The 16,015-nt window shown below is 49.1% G+C and overlaps 1 protein-coding gene across 7 annotated transcripts in view; it reads left to right on the forward strand.

Moving 5' to 3' along the window:
* COL11A2 (collagen type XI alpha 2 chain) overlaps nt 1–16,015 on the forward strand; it is a 285,676-nt gene that overhangs the window by 115,571 nt on the left and 154,090 nt on the right. For all 7 annotated transcript variants that reach the window (XM_069241904.1, XM_069241899.1, XM_069241897.1 and 4 more), the window contains 6 exons: nt 1,921–2,007; nt 2,109–2,165; nt 3,454–3,507; nt 4,193–4,246; nt 4,386–4,439; nt 7,906–7,959. In XM_069241904.1, coding sequence (XP_069098005.1) covers nt 1,921–2,007; nt 2,109–2,165; nt 3,454–3,507; nt 4,193–4,246; nt 4,386–4,439; nt 7,906–7,959 — 360 coding nt within the window. The remainder of the gene's footprint in view (nt 1–1,920; nt 2,008–2,108; nt 2,166–3,453; nt 3,508–4,192; nt 4,247–4,385; nt 4,440–7,905; nt 7,960–16,015) is intronic.

Genomic DNA, 16,015 nt, shown 5'->3' on the forward strand with positions numbered 1-16,015 from the left:
GAGTCGAGGAGATGTCAATGAAGAGCTGCAATGCGAGGTCCGATGTTGAGATGCGTTATGCAGCAGGGGAGTTGATGACCATCGACGAAGAGCTGTGAAGCGAAGTCCAGCGTCGAGATATGTTGCTCAGCGGCAGAGTCGAAGAGCTGTCGACAGCAGCTTATGATGCGGGATCCTGTATCTTCGTCAAGGAACTCAGTGGGGCTTGCAAAGACTTGCGCTGTGATGCATCGGCACTGAGGACGAGACGCGTCATGCTGGGCCTGTGTCGGTGTTGGTCTGTGTGGGCATTGAAGAAGCTACTGGGGCTTGCGAGGACTTCTGCTGAGATACGTTGGGGACAAGCTGCATCTTGCTGGGCTGCAGTCGATGGCGACCTGTGTCGGGATGCGAGGAGTTCTGTAGATGTCAAAAAAGTCCCTTATGTCCCTGTAACTTCAATATGGGTCCACACAACTGACCATTGGAGATTCCATTACATCCTGGGTCCAACCAGGCAGGCTGGATTCAGCAGGGCAGCTCACAGCAGCAAAAAAGTCCTGGTCAGCAACATCAGGTCTTGGGCAGCACAGCAGTCCTTGGGCAGCAAGCACAGCTTCAGGTGCACTTCACAGCTGGGCAGTCCTCTATGTTCCTGGCAGAGTTTACAGGTCCAGAAGTAATCTGAAGAGTTGGGTTTGAGGGTCCACTCTTTATTGTTGGTGGTAGCTTTGAAGTGGGAGAAGCTACTGTATTTCCTTCCTTCCTGTCCTGGTCACAGATTGTCTGAGGGCACAAAAGACTAGAGTAAAAGAATTTGTGAATAAGCAAAGACTTTATAGTGCAAGTGTGGTAGGTGACAGCTGCTCCCCCTCATCCTCACAGAGAGGGCCTATCTTGAGAACACCTATTCCCCTTTTATTGTGAGACTGTCTGGTAGAAATACAAAAAGGCTGACTGTCAACTACACCTAGTCATGTGACCCAGGAATAGGCTGCAGGCACCAAACGGTTATGACAAGAAAATTGCCTACTTTATAAAAGCAGCCTTTTCAGAATAGTGACTTAAAATCTGGCATTACCATTAAAGAGATTTTTAAATTACAATTCCTCTGACACCAAACTTGACTTTCCCACTGGCTCCCAATCAAACGTTATCACTTAGTAAATGTAATAAGGTAACCAAATGTTATCCTATGGGAGAAGTAGGTCTCACAGTAGTGAAAAATTGATTTATTATTTTTTCACTACCAGGACATGTAAAAAACAAACATACATGTTCAACTTTTTAAATACACTGCTTCCTATTATATGGGCTGTTTGGGACCTACCCTATGGGTGACTTATAAGTATTAAACATGGAGGTTTAGGCCTGGCAGAAGGTTTGTTTTGCCAGGTCAAAATGACAGTCAAGAACTGCACATACAGGCTGCAATGTCCTGGGACATGTTTAATTGGCTACTTAAGTGGGTGGCACAATCAATGCTGCAGGCGCACTAGTAGCATTTAATTTACTGGCCCTTGGTACATATAGCACAACTTTACAAGAGACTTACAAGTACATTAAATGTGCCATTTGGGTCTAGGCTAATTTTTACTATGCTTAAAGGAAAGACCATAATCACTTTAGCACTGGTTAGCTGTGATATAGTGCACAGAGTCCTAAAAGTCAACAGGAGGGTAAGGGCAAAAAATGTTGGTGTGACCTCGCAGAGAGGAACAGGTCCAACGCATGCAGTTTTTGGATGTTTAAAACTTCAGGAGCCTACAGTGATACTGCTACCTACAACATGAATATTAACTGCAATTTCTGGGTATGTGGGATAGCTGAAACTGTGTTTGATGGCATGCACTGGTAACTTTGTAAACAATGAGGAACCTGCCTTTGTATAGACACCCCTGGAGCACTCTATATATTAGCCTCTCACTTTCTGTCCATCAGTTCCGGTTCGGCAGTAGTGGAGGAGACAAGGGACCAGTGGTGTCAGCACAAGAGGCCCAAGCCCAGGCCATACTCCAACAAGCCAGGGTAAGTCTTCACAGAACAGGAGAAGAGGTAGGCCTTATGTCACCTAGATCCAAAGGTTAGGCCTCTGTGTGGTCATTAACGCTCTCTCCCTCTCTCCTCAGCTTGCCCTCCGTGGTGCTCCAGGACCCATGGGCTACACCGGGAGATCTGGACCTCTGGTAAGTTGTTGTGTTCACAGCATCTCTCACCTTCTGCTCTGAGTATCTCAGTGATCCTTAGATAAAAGAAACATGAGTGGTAGAATGTGACTGAGGGCCATGCCTGAAGTCAACAAGTGCTTCCTTTCAGGGTGTGGCTGAGGGACTCAAGAGCGCTCAGTGTGTGCCTTCTCCTCCCAGTTCTGAAGCATGGCTGAGGAACTGAAGTGAAGCCAGCGTGAGCTTCCTCACAATACCTCTGGGTGTGGCTGATGGACTGATGGAAATACTGGAATTTAGCTGGTTATTGGAGTGAGGTCCGCATGACCTCTTCTCACCAGTGCTGGGTGAGTCTGATGCACTAAAGTGAGGCCAGGGCACACTCCCTCTCTCTAGTTCCGGAAGTGGCTGAGATCCTGGATAGAAGCCTCAGCAATATTAGAGAGTAGCTGAATGACTGGAGTGAAGTCAGCATGTGCCTACTGTCTCCAGTGGTCGGTGTGGCTGAGGGAGTGGAGGGCAATCAACAAATAAATGCCCTCTCTTCAGTGCTAGGAGTGGCTTGTATTAGACAAAAGTCAGTAGGTCCTATCTCTCCATAGCACTAGAGTGTTAGTGAGGTCAGCATGTTCTTCCTCCGAGAAGCTGTGTAATATCATAGTAAGGGGGGGCTGTGGGACTGCTGTAAACTCTTGAGTGTTTCCTCTCAGCTGTGTGGACAAGGAACTGCAAATACTACTTGTTCTCTACAGTACCAAATTGGGACTGAGGGGCTGAAATTAGGTCAACACGTCCTTCCTCGCTCCATTGCCTTACTTCCACATAGTGCTTTCACTTTCCTGGGTGTCCTTTGAGGTCTCACATTCTCTCCTAGTCCCATCTTCTCAATGTGCCCTGTGAGTCTGAACTTCCACTGCCTGCAGTGGTTTTTGAGGTCTATCTGGTTTGTATCTTCTGTCACTTTCTTGACCTCAGTGCACCCTATCATTCAGTACTTGTACTTTCTGGGGCTATCTTTGAGGTCCCACCTATGTGCGTCTTCTTTTCTTCTATCTTCTCTGTGCTCGCTTTGATTCTGTGCTTTCACTGCCTGGGGTGGATTTTGAGGTGTCACTCAAGCAGGATCTTCTTTACCTGTCTTCTCAGTGCATCTCTCAACGGTGCTCTCCCTTTGTGGGGCTGTGTTTGAACTTTCACTCATGTGCATTTTCTTTTATTTCCATCTTCTCTGTGCCCTCCTTTGGTTCCGTGGTTTCACTACCTGAGGCTGCTTTTGACGTTTCAGTGATGCATATTTTCTTCTTTTCAGGGCCCTCCTGGGAGTCCAGGACTCAAGGGTGAGGCTGGAGACTTTGGCCCTCAGGTAAGAAATTGACCCTCTGAATGTGAGTTCACCCACCTTTTTCTGATGCCCTCCTGGAAAGACGGTGTGCACCGTTCACCCCCCGTTACCTAGTCCCGGCAGGCGCTGGCCCTCACCGGCCCCACTGCCCATCTGTTGGCTTACACACAAGGCCACTGGAATTATAGGATTGTGAGGCTGAGTCATTTTTCATATAATTGAAGATTTGCCGCATTTGCCACATGATCCTTTATCTGATGCATAAGCTGCAGATTTTAACAAAAAAAATAGTTTCTTGTTCAAACGTTTCAAAAGTTACTCAAAATGCAGAGAGACGTGTTGGCGCGCAGTGGAAGGCCCTTTGCAAAGCTGGACTGGTCAACTTTCTGCTGCTTATTTCTATATTTAGGTTTCAAACTGGTACTAATGAGGTACAACCTGTGCCCAGACAGTGTTAACATGTGTAAAAATTGCAAAATAATGAAGTATTACTCTCACAAAGTTTGGTGCCTGATGCCGAATACTTTGCGTTTTCGTGCTGCATAATGTAGCCAATTCTGCCTCATAATTAGGCCCTCCAGTGCCGCATAATTCTAGCGGCTCTGCTGACATTCATAGCCATTTTAACAGGCAACTCCCCAGGTTCATGTATACTTCTTTACCTCAGAGAGGTACAATAACTGCCCTCATCTTCCTCTCTCCCCAGGGTCCTCGTGGTCCGCAGGGCCTCTCCGGCCCTCCTGGAAAGGCCGGCAGGAGGGTGAGTGTCTCCATTATTTTTTGTGCATATGTGTGTATGTGTGTGCCTTTGCTTGTGTACAGGTGTATGCCAAGGTGTGTGCTTTAGAGTTTACATCCTCTGTGGCTCTACTGACAGACTTCCATATTGCCTTCCACAGGGGCGAGCTGGAGCAGACGGGGCCCGGGGCCTGCCTGGCGAGTTCGGAACCAAGGTAATGGAAAAGTCCCAGAAACACATGCATTGTCTTCATCCTTCCCGATGTCACTTCTTCACTCCATGATGTCACTTCCTCAATCTAAGGGGTAGCGAATTCACCCTGAAAACTCACTTCCTGGCTCCCTCATTTCACTCAATAAATTCACTCAAATACCGTGACATCATCACTCATTCTGTGACATCATTTCTTCACCCTGGTGCAGCTTCTTCGTTCTATGACGTCACTCCTGTGCTCTCTTTGATCACTTCCTTTTTCAGTCTGTGATGTCACTCCCTCATGACCTCACTTTGAAAATCCCCTTCCAGACTCTCTGATCTCAGTCAATGCCTCACTCTTTGGTGTGGCTTGCTTACAGTCTGATGTTGCCTCCTGGCCCACTGGCATATACTTTCCTTATTCTGTGGTCTCTGATGTCACTTCTTCAATCTATGATGTCAAGGCCTCACCCCCTGACGTCACTTCCTGATCCTTCCATGACCTCACGTCTGTATCCTGCAGCGCCAGTTTCCACTGAGTATGTGTTTTCTTCACTATATATAATGAAATTATTATTTGATGTGTCATTTTTATTACTTTAAGATGTTGATTTCACTCTCAGATGTTGCTTCCTTACGTTTTGATGTCACGTCTTCACTCTTTTATGTCACTTCCTCAGTATGTGATGTTATTCTTCATTAGATGACACCACATCCGCTCTTTATTAACGTCACATACTCCATTGACAAGGTCACTTCTCTTCATGAGTTCACATGTTCACAGCTTCACTTGATTATGGAACGTGTCCACCTTTTCTCTTGCGTCGTGACGTCCTCTCAAGTGATACATCCTCACTATAGTGTGTTTTGACTTCCTCTGCATTATATAACATCTTTGTTTTAGAAGGCCTCTGCCCCTCTATGGTTCACTTCATCACACTAACACGTCAGATTCTGCCTTTATCATGTCACTTATTTGCTGACGCCACTTCCTCACTCAGTAAGGTCACCTCTCCATTCTATGAGGTCACCTCCCCTCTCTAGTAAGTCACATCCTGCCTTTGTGACATCAGTGTTTCACTGGCTTTGACATAATTTGCTCACTCAGTGGCATTGTTTCCCGCTTTTTGATGCCACTTTCGCACTATATGATGTCACTTCCTCACTATATGATGTCACTTCCTCGTCCTATAAAATTTGTTCACTTCAGGGCCAGCCTTACTAGCAGGACCCAGTTGTTGTAGAAACCTATGATGGACACCTGAAAGATAGTGTACTTTTCCAAATATTCCACCAGAAGTGCATAACTTAAGAAGGTTATCTTAAAATATTGTCCCGTGCTTCAAACAGAAATACATTTCCGGTATCTTTCAAGAGCCTCCATTGTTCGCATACGAAAGATCTAAGAATCTCAAGCAACTTCTTGAAGACCGAGAAGAGTCTCACGAGACCACAAGATTTAGAGGAACTGAACCATGCTTAAATTGTGTTAATTGTAATACCATCATCAAAGGCACCACAATCACTCACCCACATGAAGGAACGAAGACCGAGGTACGAACTAACGCCACGAGTGATCCCACAAATGCCATCGCTCTTTTGAAATGCCCGTGTGGCCTAGGTTATGTGGGCAAAGCCGAACACCAAATCCAGACAAGACTGACTGAACACAAGAGTAACGTTCACCCTAAAAATTTCAAATCCCTGGTGGCCCTGCGTTTTAATTCACTTGGGGACATATGTACGTAAGCTTTTTCGCATAGACACAGAATGGGTAAAATCCTTTTGTACATCTGGCCCTTGGACTCAACATTTGCCAACTAAGTGTTTTTGATATTAGAGACAGTACACCCCAGTGAAGGAGTGGATATTAGGAATTACTATTACAGAGAGATGTCTGCTGGATTAAGAGACTAGACACAGTGATCCAGAGGGGACTGAATGACCGATTGGAATTCAGTTGTTTTCTATGAGAAGTGAATCCCATGAGAAATGTTTGATTTACATTTTCATTTTGGTTTATTGTCAACTGATCAGTTTGTTTACTCTTATGGTTTACAGAATAACATCTATTATAGGACATATAGGGCCTCATTATGACCCTGGCGAACAGCGGTATTTTGGAGAAAAGTACTGCCAACAGGGTGGCGGTACCTTTCCCCAAAATATGACATTGGCAGTTTGGCTCAAGCCAAACCGCCAATGTACCACTCCGTCCGCCAGGGCGGTAACAGCCGCCGGGCTGGAACATACAGTCTCCAGCCAGACGGCCATCACTGTCCCACCCGCTGGATTATGACCTCGTCCCACCCGCGGGATTATGACCCCGCCTACTGTCATGGTTTTCGTGGCTTCCTTACCACCACGAAAACCACGGCCCTAGGCACTATCAGTTATAGGGAATCCCTTCCTGTCACTGAAAGGGGTCTTTCCTGCCCCCTCCCCCTCACCAGAGTCCTCCCCTGCCCTCCCCCTCCCACTCCAGACCCCCCTGACATACATGCACATTCACGCACCATCATACACATGCATACACACACCCATACCCACATTCACCCACGCATGCATACATCCATTCACACACACTTCCACACACACTGACATACATACAAGCACACACGCATTCACACAACATTCAGTACACACACTCACACCTCCACACACATACCACACGCAACGCACACCCACATTCACACACACAAACATACACACACCCCCACAACACCCCCCTCCCCTGTCGGAGAACCCGACTTACCTGATTTCAGGGTGTCCTCTGGCAGGAGACAGGACGGGGCGCTGCTGCCAGCAGCAGCGTCCGCCAGCAGCACACCGCCAGGCCGTATCATGGATCATGATACGGTCTGCAGCGGTCTACTGCCGTGGCGCTGCTGTTGGCGGCAGCACCTTACCACTGTCGGCCGCCATGACCGTAGCCGGAATTCCACCATCCTTGTGGCGGAATTCCAGCTACAGTCATAATATGGCGGTCGGCTGGTAGCCATGGCGACGGTCTTTTGGCAGACGTTGTGAGTTCACACATCCTCACCTGATTATGGAACTTAAACTTGACGGTGTCTGTCTCTATCTATCTCGCTTTCATTCTGTCTCCTCTCTCTTTCTCTCTCCTCTCCCTCCCGCTCTTTCTCACTCTCTCGTTCTCTCTCTCTGGCTCTCTTTCTCTCTCTCTGTTGCTCTCTCTATCTCTGTATACCTATTTGTCTCTCTGTCTCTCTCTCCTCTATCTTGCTCTCTTTTTCTCTCTCCCTCTCTCCTTTTCTCTCCTATCTCTCTCTCTCTCTCTCTCTATATATATATATATATATATGTATATATATATATATATATATCTGTCTCTCTCCCCTCCCTCTCTCCCTCTCTCTCTCTCTCTCTCTCTCTCTCTATATATATATATATATATATATATATATATATATATATACCTATGTCTCTCTGTCTCACCTATCGATTATGCATTCTCCCCACAGGGTGATCGTGGCTTTGACGGATTGCCAGGCCTTCCTGGGGACAAGGGATATCGGGTAAGTGTTCTGAGCCTCCCTCTTTCTGGAGGTTCAAAGTGTGTGTGTGTTCATGTGTGTGTGTGAGTCTGTGTGTGTGTTTGTGTGTGTGCGCATGTGTGTGAGTCTGTTTGTGTGTTTGCGTGGGTGGGTGTGAGTCTGTGTGTGTGTTTGTATGTGTGTCTGTGTGTGTGAGTCCGTGTGTGTGGGTCGGTGTGTGTCTGCGAGCCCCTGTGGCTCCAGGTCAGAGTTATTCTGTTCAGTGCTCTACCTCCGATGCCATGTGTTAGTGTGGCTGCAGGTCATGCATCCTGCCGTGTGTGATTCCTTGTATGTTGTGTATCTTTCCATGCTATCTCACTGTTATTCCTTCTATGTTGTGTGTCGTTCCATGCTATTGCACTGTATAAATTCTATATTCAGTGTCGTTCCATCCTATTGCACTGTTATTCCCTCTATGTATTCTGTGATTCCATGTGATCTCTCTGTTATTCCTTTTATGTTCTGTGTCATTCCATGCTATTGCACTGGTATTCCTTTTATGTTCTGTGTTGTTCCATGCTATCACAGTGTTGTTCCTTGTATGTTGTGTGTCATTCCATTCTATCGCAGTGTTGTTCCTTGTATGTTGTGTGCCATTACATGCTATCACAGTGTTGCTCCTTGTATGTTGTGTGCCATTCCATGCTATCACAGTGTTGTTCCTTGTATGTTGTGTGCCATTCCATGCTATTGCAGTGTTCCTTCTACATTCTGTGTTGTTCCCTGCTATTGCAGTGTTATTCCTTCTATGTTCTGTGTCATTCCATGCTATTGCACTGGTATTTCTTCTATGTTGTGTGTTGTTCCATGCTAGCTCAGTGTTGTTCCTTGAATGTTGTGTGCCAGTCCATAATATCTCAATGTTATTCCTCCGATGATATATTTTGTTCTGTGCTATGTCAATGTATTCGTTGTATAATTTATTGTTCATGCTATCTCAATAGCAAGGGTTTCCTTGCACCTTGTGTGTTGTTCGCTACTCTCACAGTGTTCTTCCTTACATGATATATTTTGTTGTGTGCTATCTGAATACTATTTGCATGCTGTGCTTGGTTCCATTTATATGAATGATGGCATGCATGATTGTATGTTAACTGAATCAAATTCTCTGTTTGACACGATTGGTCCTATGTAATCTGAATGAAATCTCCTGTATGGCATGCAAGTTTCTGTGCTATGTGAATGAAATGTTTTTTTTTGGAATGCATGGTTCTATGTTGTCTGAATTATATGTTCTGTTTGACACACATGGCTCTATGGTATTGGAATGATTTCCTCTGTACAGCATGCATGGTTCTGTGTTAGGGGAACAATGGGCCAGGTGTAGCAAGCCGTTTGCACGCGCAAACTGCGATTTTCGCAGTTTGCGCCATGCAAACGGCCGAACGCGATGCTCATTCCCAAATTGCGAGTCGGTACCGACACGCAATTTGGGGATGCGACTCGCAAATAGGAAGGGGTGTTCCCTTCCTATTTGTGACTCGCATCGCAATTCAGAGTTGCTTTGTGACCGCGAATGTGGTCGCAAACCAATTCGCAGTTACCACCAGTGTCACACTGGTGGTAACTCATTCGCAAAAGGGAAGGGGTCCCCATGTGACCCATCCCCCTTTGTGAATGTCGGAAAAAAAAAAAATTCAGAGCAGGCAGTGGTCCTATGGACCACTGCCTGCTCTGAAAAAAACGAAACCAAATGGTTTCGGTTTATTTTTCATTTTGCAACTCGTTTTCCTTTAAGGAAAACGGACTGCAAAATGAAAAAAAAAAAACTGCTTTATTTACAAAGCAGTCACAGACATGGAGGTCTGCTGACTTCAGCAGGCCACCATCCCTGTGAGTGCAGGGACTCGCTATGGGGTCGCAAAATGCGACCCAACTCATGAATATTGATGAGGTGGGTCTCTGCGACCCCATAGTGAATCGCAGACGGTGTCTGAGACACCGTTCTGCATCCTGAATTGCGACTCGCAAATTGCGAGTCTCACTGACTCGCAATTTGCGAGTCGCAATTCATGGATTTCCTACATATGGCCCAATGAGTTGTGTGTGGTATTCATGGTTCTATGTTAGCTGAAGTGGTGGCCAGCCCTGGTGTGGCGAGAGGTTGTGGGTCTGGACCAGATGAATGTTGTCTCTGAGGTGCACGGATATTGAGCGGTGTAATCTAGGCCGTGCCTGCTTCTCTGATGCTCGGTTGTTCTATCCCTTCTTAATGTTGTCTCTGTGAGGTGCACGGCTCCTGAGTGGTGTAATCTAGGCTGTGCCTGCTTCCCTGACACTCAGGTGTTCCTGCTTCTCTGACACTTGGGTGTTCTAGCCCTTCTGAATGTTGCCTCTCTGAGGTGCATAGCTCCTGAGTGGTGTAATCTAGGCTGTGCCTGCTTTTCTGACACTTATGTGTTCTAGCCCTTCTGAATGTTGTCTCTGTGAGGTGCATAGCTCCTGAGTAGTGTAATCTACGCTGTGCCTGCTTCTCTGACGTTAGGGTGTTCTAGCCATTTTGAATGCCGTCTCTGTGTGGTGCACAGCTCCTGAGGGGTGTAATCTAGGCTGTGCCTGCTTCTCTGACACTCAGGTGTTCTAGCCCTTCTGAATGTTGTCTCTGTGAGGTGCATGGCTCCTGATGATGTCATCTAGGCCGTGCCTGCTTCACTGACGCTCAGGTGTTTTAGCCCTTCTGAAAATTGTCTCTGTGAGGTGCACGGCTCCTGAGTGGTGTAATCTAGGCTGTGCCTGCTTCTCTGACACTCAGAGGTTCCTGCTTCTCTGACACTTGGGTGCTCTGTCCCCTCTGAATGTGGTCTCTGTGAGGTGCACAGCTCCTGAGGGGTGCAATCTAGGCTGTGCCTGCTTCTCTGACACTCAGGTGTTCTAGTCCTTTTGAATGTTGTCTCTGTGAGGTGCACAGCTCCTGAGTGGTGTCATCTAGGCCGTTCCTGCTTCTCTGACACTCAGGTGTTCTAGCCGTTCTGAATGTTGTCTCTGAGTTGCATGGCTCCTGAGTTGTGTCATCTAGTCCGTGCCTGCTTCTCTGACACTCGGGTGTTCTAGCCCTTCTGAATGTTGTCTCTGTGAGGTGCACGGCTCCTGAGGGGTGTAATCTAGGTTGTGCTTGCTTCTCTGACACTCAGGTGGTCTAGCCCTTCTGAATGTTGTCTCTGAGGTGCACGGCTCCCGAGCGGTGTAATCTAGGCTTTGCCTGCTTCTCTGACACTCGGGTGTTCTATCCCTTCTGAATGTTGTCTCTGTGAGGTGCACAGCTCCTGAGTGGTCATCTAGGCCGTTCCTGCTTCTCTGACACCCAGGTGTTTCTGCTTCTCTGACACTCGGGTGCTCTAGCCCTTCTGAATGTTGTCTCTGAGGTGCACGGCTCCTGGGTGGTGTCATCTAGGATGTGCCTGCTTCACTGACACTCTGGTGTTCTAGACCTTCTGAATGTTGTCTCTGTGCGGTACACGGCTCCTGAGTGGTGTAATCTAGGCTGTGCCTGCTTCTCTGAAGCTCGGGTGTTCTAGCCTTTCTCAATGTTGTCTCTGTGAGGTGCATGGCTCCTGAGTGTTGTCATCTAGGCTGTGCCTCCTTCTCTGACACTCGGGTGTTCCTGCTTCTCTGACACTCAGGTGTTCTATCCCTTCTGAATGTTGTCTCTGTGAGGTGCACAGCTCCTGAGTGGTGTCATCTAGGCTGTGCCTGCTTCTCTGACGCTCGGGTGTTCTAGCTCTTCTGAATGTTGTCTCTGTGAGGTGCACAGCTCCTGAGGGGTGTGATCTAGACTGGGCCTGCTTCTCTGACACTCAGGTGTTCTAGCCCTTCTGAATGCTCTCTCTGTGAGGTGTACGGCTCCTGAGGGGTGTCATCTAGGCCGTGCCTGCTTCTCTGACACTCGGGGTTCTAACCCTTCTGAATGTTCTCTGTGAGGTGCACGGCTCCTGAGGGGTGTAATCTAGTCTGTGCCTGCTTCTCTGACGCTCAGGTGTTCTAGCCCTTCTTACTGTTGTCTCTATGAGATGCACGGCTCCTGAGTGGTGTTATCTAGGCTGTGCCTGCTTCTCTGACGCTCGGGTGTTCTAGCCCTTGTTACTGTCGTCTCTGTGAGGTGCACGCCTCCTGAGTGGTGTCATCTAGGCTGTGCCTGCTTCTCTGACGCTCGGGTGTTCCTGCTTCTCTGGCGCTCAGGTGTTCTAGCCCTTCTGAATGTTGTCTCTGTGACGTGCACAGCTCCTGAGGGGTGTGATCTAGACTGTGCCTGCTTCTCTGATACTCGGGCGTTCTAGCCCTTCTGACTGTTGTCTGTGTGAGATATACGGCTCCTGAGTGGTGTCATCTGGGCTGTGCCTGCTTCTCTGACTCTCGGGTGTTCCTGCTTCTCTGACACTCGGGTGTTCTTTCCCTTATGAATGCTGTCTCTGTGAAGTGCACGGCTCCTGAGTGGTATAATCTAGACCGTGCCTACTTCTCTGACGCTCAGGTTTTCTAGCCCTTCTGAATGTTGTCTCTGTGCGCTGCACGGCTCCTGAGTGGTGCCATCTAGGCCATGCCTGCTTCTCTGACACTCGGGTGTTCCTGCTTCTCTGACGCTTGGGTGTTCTGTCCCTTCTGAATGTTTTCTCAGTGAGGTGCACGGCTCCTGAGTGGTGTAATCTAGGCTGTGCCTGCTTCTCTGATGCTCGGGTGTTCTAGCCCTTCTGAATGTTGTGTCTCAGGTTCACGGCTCCTGAGGGGTGTAATCTAGGCTGTGCCTGTTTCTCTGACGCTCAGATGTTCTAGCCCTTCTCAATGTTGTCTCTGTGACGTGCATGGCTCCTGAGTGGTGTGATCTAGGCTGTGCCTGCTTCTCTGACACTCTGGTGTTCTAGCCCTTGTGCATGTGGTCTCTGGGAGGTGCACGGGTCCTGAGGGGTGTAATCTAGGCAGTGCCGGCTTCTCTGACGCTGGGGTGTTCTAGCCCTTCTGAATGTGGTCTCTGTGAGGTGCACGGCTCCTGAGGGGTGTAATCTAGGCTGTGCCTGCTTCTCTGACACTTGGGTGTTCTAGCCCTTCTGAATGTTGTCTGTGTGAGATGTACGGCTCCTGATGGGTGTCATCTAGGCTGTGCCTGCTTCTCTGACACTCGGGTGTTCCTGCTTCTCTGGCACTCAGGTGTTCTAGCTGTCCTTACTGTTGTCTCTGTGAGGTGCACAGATCCTGAGTGGTGTCATCTAGGCTGTGCCTGCTACTCTGATGCTCAGGTGTTCCTGCTTCTCTGGCGCTCGGTTGTTCTTGCCCTTCTGAACGCTGCCTCTGTGAAGTGCACGGCTCCTGAGTGGTATAATCTAGTCCGTGCCTGCTTCTGTGACACTTGGGTGTTCTAGCCCTTCTGAATGTCATCTCTGTGAGGTGCTAGGCTCCTGGGTGGTGTAATCTAGGCTGTGCCTGCTTCTCTGACGCTTGGGTGTTCTATCCTTTCTGAATCTTGTCTCCGTGCGGTGCACGGCTCCTGAGTGGTGCCATCTAGGCCATGCCTGCTTGTTTGACAGTCGAGTGTTCTAGCCCTTCTGAATGCTGTCTCTGTGAGGTGCATGGCTTCTGACTGGTGTCATCTAGGCTGTGCCTGCTTCTCTGACGCTCGAGTGTTCTAGCCCTTCTGAATGTTGTCTCTGTGAGGTGCACGGCTCCTGAGTGGTGTCATCTAGGCTGTGCCTGCTTCTCTGACGCTTGGGTGTTCTAGCCCTTCTGAATGTTGTCTCTGTGAGGTGCACCTCTCCTGAGTGGTGTCATGTAGGCTGTTCCGGCTTCTCTGACACTTAGGTGTTCCAGACCTTCTGAATGATGTCCTTGTGAGGTGCACGGCTCCTGGGTGGGGTCATCTAGAACGTGCCTCCTTCTCTGACACTCGGGTGTTCCTGCTTCTCTGACACTTGGGTGTTCTAGCCCTTCTGAATGTTGTCTTTGTGAGGTGCGTGGCTCCTGAGTGGTGTTGTCTAGGCTGAGCCTCCTTCTGTGACACCCGGGTGTTCCTGCTTCTCTGATGCTCGGGTGTTATAGCCCTTCTGAATGCTGTCTGTGTGAGGTGCTCGGCTCCTGAGAGGTGTAATCTAGGCTCTGCCTGCTTCTCTGACGCTCAGGTGTTCTATTCCTTCTGAATGTTGTCTCTGTGAGGTGCACAGCTCCTGGGTGGTGTCATCTAGGCTGTGCCTGCTTCTTTGACGCTCGGGTGTTCTAGCCCTTCCGAATGTTGTCTCTGTGAGGTGCGTGGCTCCTGAGTGGTGTCGTCTAGGCTGAGCCGCCTTCTGTGACACCCGGGTGTTCCTGCTTCTCTGATGCTCGGGTGTTATAGCCCTTCTGAATGCTGTCTGTGTGAGGTGCTCGGCTCCTGAGAGGTGTAATCTAGGCTCTGCCTGCTTCTCTGACGCTCAGGTGTTCTAGCCCGTCTTACTTTTGTCTCTGAGGTGCACGGCTCCTGAGTGGTGTAATCTAGGCGGTGCCTGCCTCTCTGACACTCGGATGTTCTAGCCCTTCTGAATGTTGTCTCTGTGAGGTGCCCGGCTCCTGGGTGGTGTAATCTAGGCTGTGCCTGCTTCTCTGACACTCAGGTGTTCTATTCCTTCTGAATGTTGTCTCTGTGAGGTGCACAGCTCCTGGGTGGTGTCATCTAGGCTGTGCCTCCTTCTCTGACGCTCGGGTGTTCTAGCTCTTCTGAATGTTGTCTCTGTGAGGTGCACAGCTCCTGAGGGGTGTGATCTAGACTGTGCCTGCTTCTCTGACACTCAGGTGTTCTAGCCCTTCTGAATGCTCTCTCTGTGAGGTGTACGGCTCCTGAGGGGTGTCATCTAGGCCGTGCCTGCTTCTCTGACACTCGGGGTTCTAACCCCTCTGAATGTTCTCTGTGAGGTGCACGGCTCCTGAGGGGTGTAATCTAGTCTGTGCCTGCTTCTCTGACGCTCAGGGGATCTAGCCCTTCTTACTGTTGTCTCTGTGAGATGCACGGCTCCTGAGTGGTGTCATCTAGGCTGTGCCTGCTTCTCTGACGCTCGGGTGTTCTAGCCCTTGTTACTGTCGTCTCTGTGAGGTGCACGCCTCCTGAGTGGTGTCATCTAGGCTGTGCCTGCTTCTCTGATGCTCTGGTGTTCCTGCTTCTCTGGCGCTCGGGTGTTCTAGCCCTTCTGAATGTTGTCTCTGTGACGTGCACAGCTCCTGAGGGGTGTGATCTAGACTGTGCCTGCTTCTCTGACACTCAGGTGTTCTAGCCCTTCTGAATGCTCTCTCTGTGAGGTGTACGGCTCCTGAGGGGTGTCATCGAGGCCGTGCCTGCTTCTCTGACACTCGGGGTTCTAGCCCTTCTGAATGTTGTCTCTGTGACGTGCACAGCTCCTGAGGGGTGTGATCTAGACTGTGCCTGCTTCTCTGATACTCGGGTGTTCTAGCCCTTCTGAATGTTGTCTGTGTGAGGTGCACTGCTCCTGAGGGGTGTAATCTAGGCTGGGCCTGCTTCTGTGGCGCTCGGGCGTTCTAGCCCTTCTGACTGTTGTCTGTGTGAGATATACGGCTCCTGAGGGGTGTCATCTAGGCTGTGCCTGCTTCTCTGACTCTCGGGTGTTCCTGCTTCTCTGACACTCAGGTGTTCTAGCCCTTCTTACTGTTGTCTCTGTGAGGTGCACAGATCCTGAGTGGTGTCATCTAGGCTGTGCCTGCTTCTCTGATGCGCGGGTGTTCCTGCTTCTCTGGCGCTCTGGTGTTCTTGCCCTTGTGAATGCTGTCTCTGTGAAGTGCACGGCTCCTGAGTGGTATAATCTAGACCGTGCCTCCTTCTCTGACACTCAGGTTTTCTAGCCCTTCTTAATGTTGTCTCTGTGCGCTGCACAGCTCCTGAGTTGTGCCATCTAGGCCATGCCTGCTTCTCTGACAGTAGAGTGTTCTAGCCCTTCTGAATGCTGTCTCTGTGAGCTGCATGGCTCATGAGTGGTGTAATCTAGGTGTGCCTGCTTCTCTGACACTGGGGTGTTCTAGCCCTTCTCAATGTTGTCTCTGTGAGGTGCATGGCTCCTGAGTGTCGTCA

The sequence above is a fragment of the Pleurodeles waltl genome, chromosome 6 (assembly GCF_031143425.1).
Source record: "Pleurodeles waltl isolate 20211129_DDA chromosome 6, aPleWal1.hap1.20221129, whole genome shotgun sequence".
NCBI lineage: Eukaryota > Metazoa > Chordata > Amphibia > Caudata > Salamandridae > Pleurodeles > Pleurodeles waltl.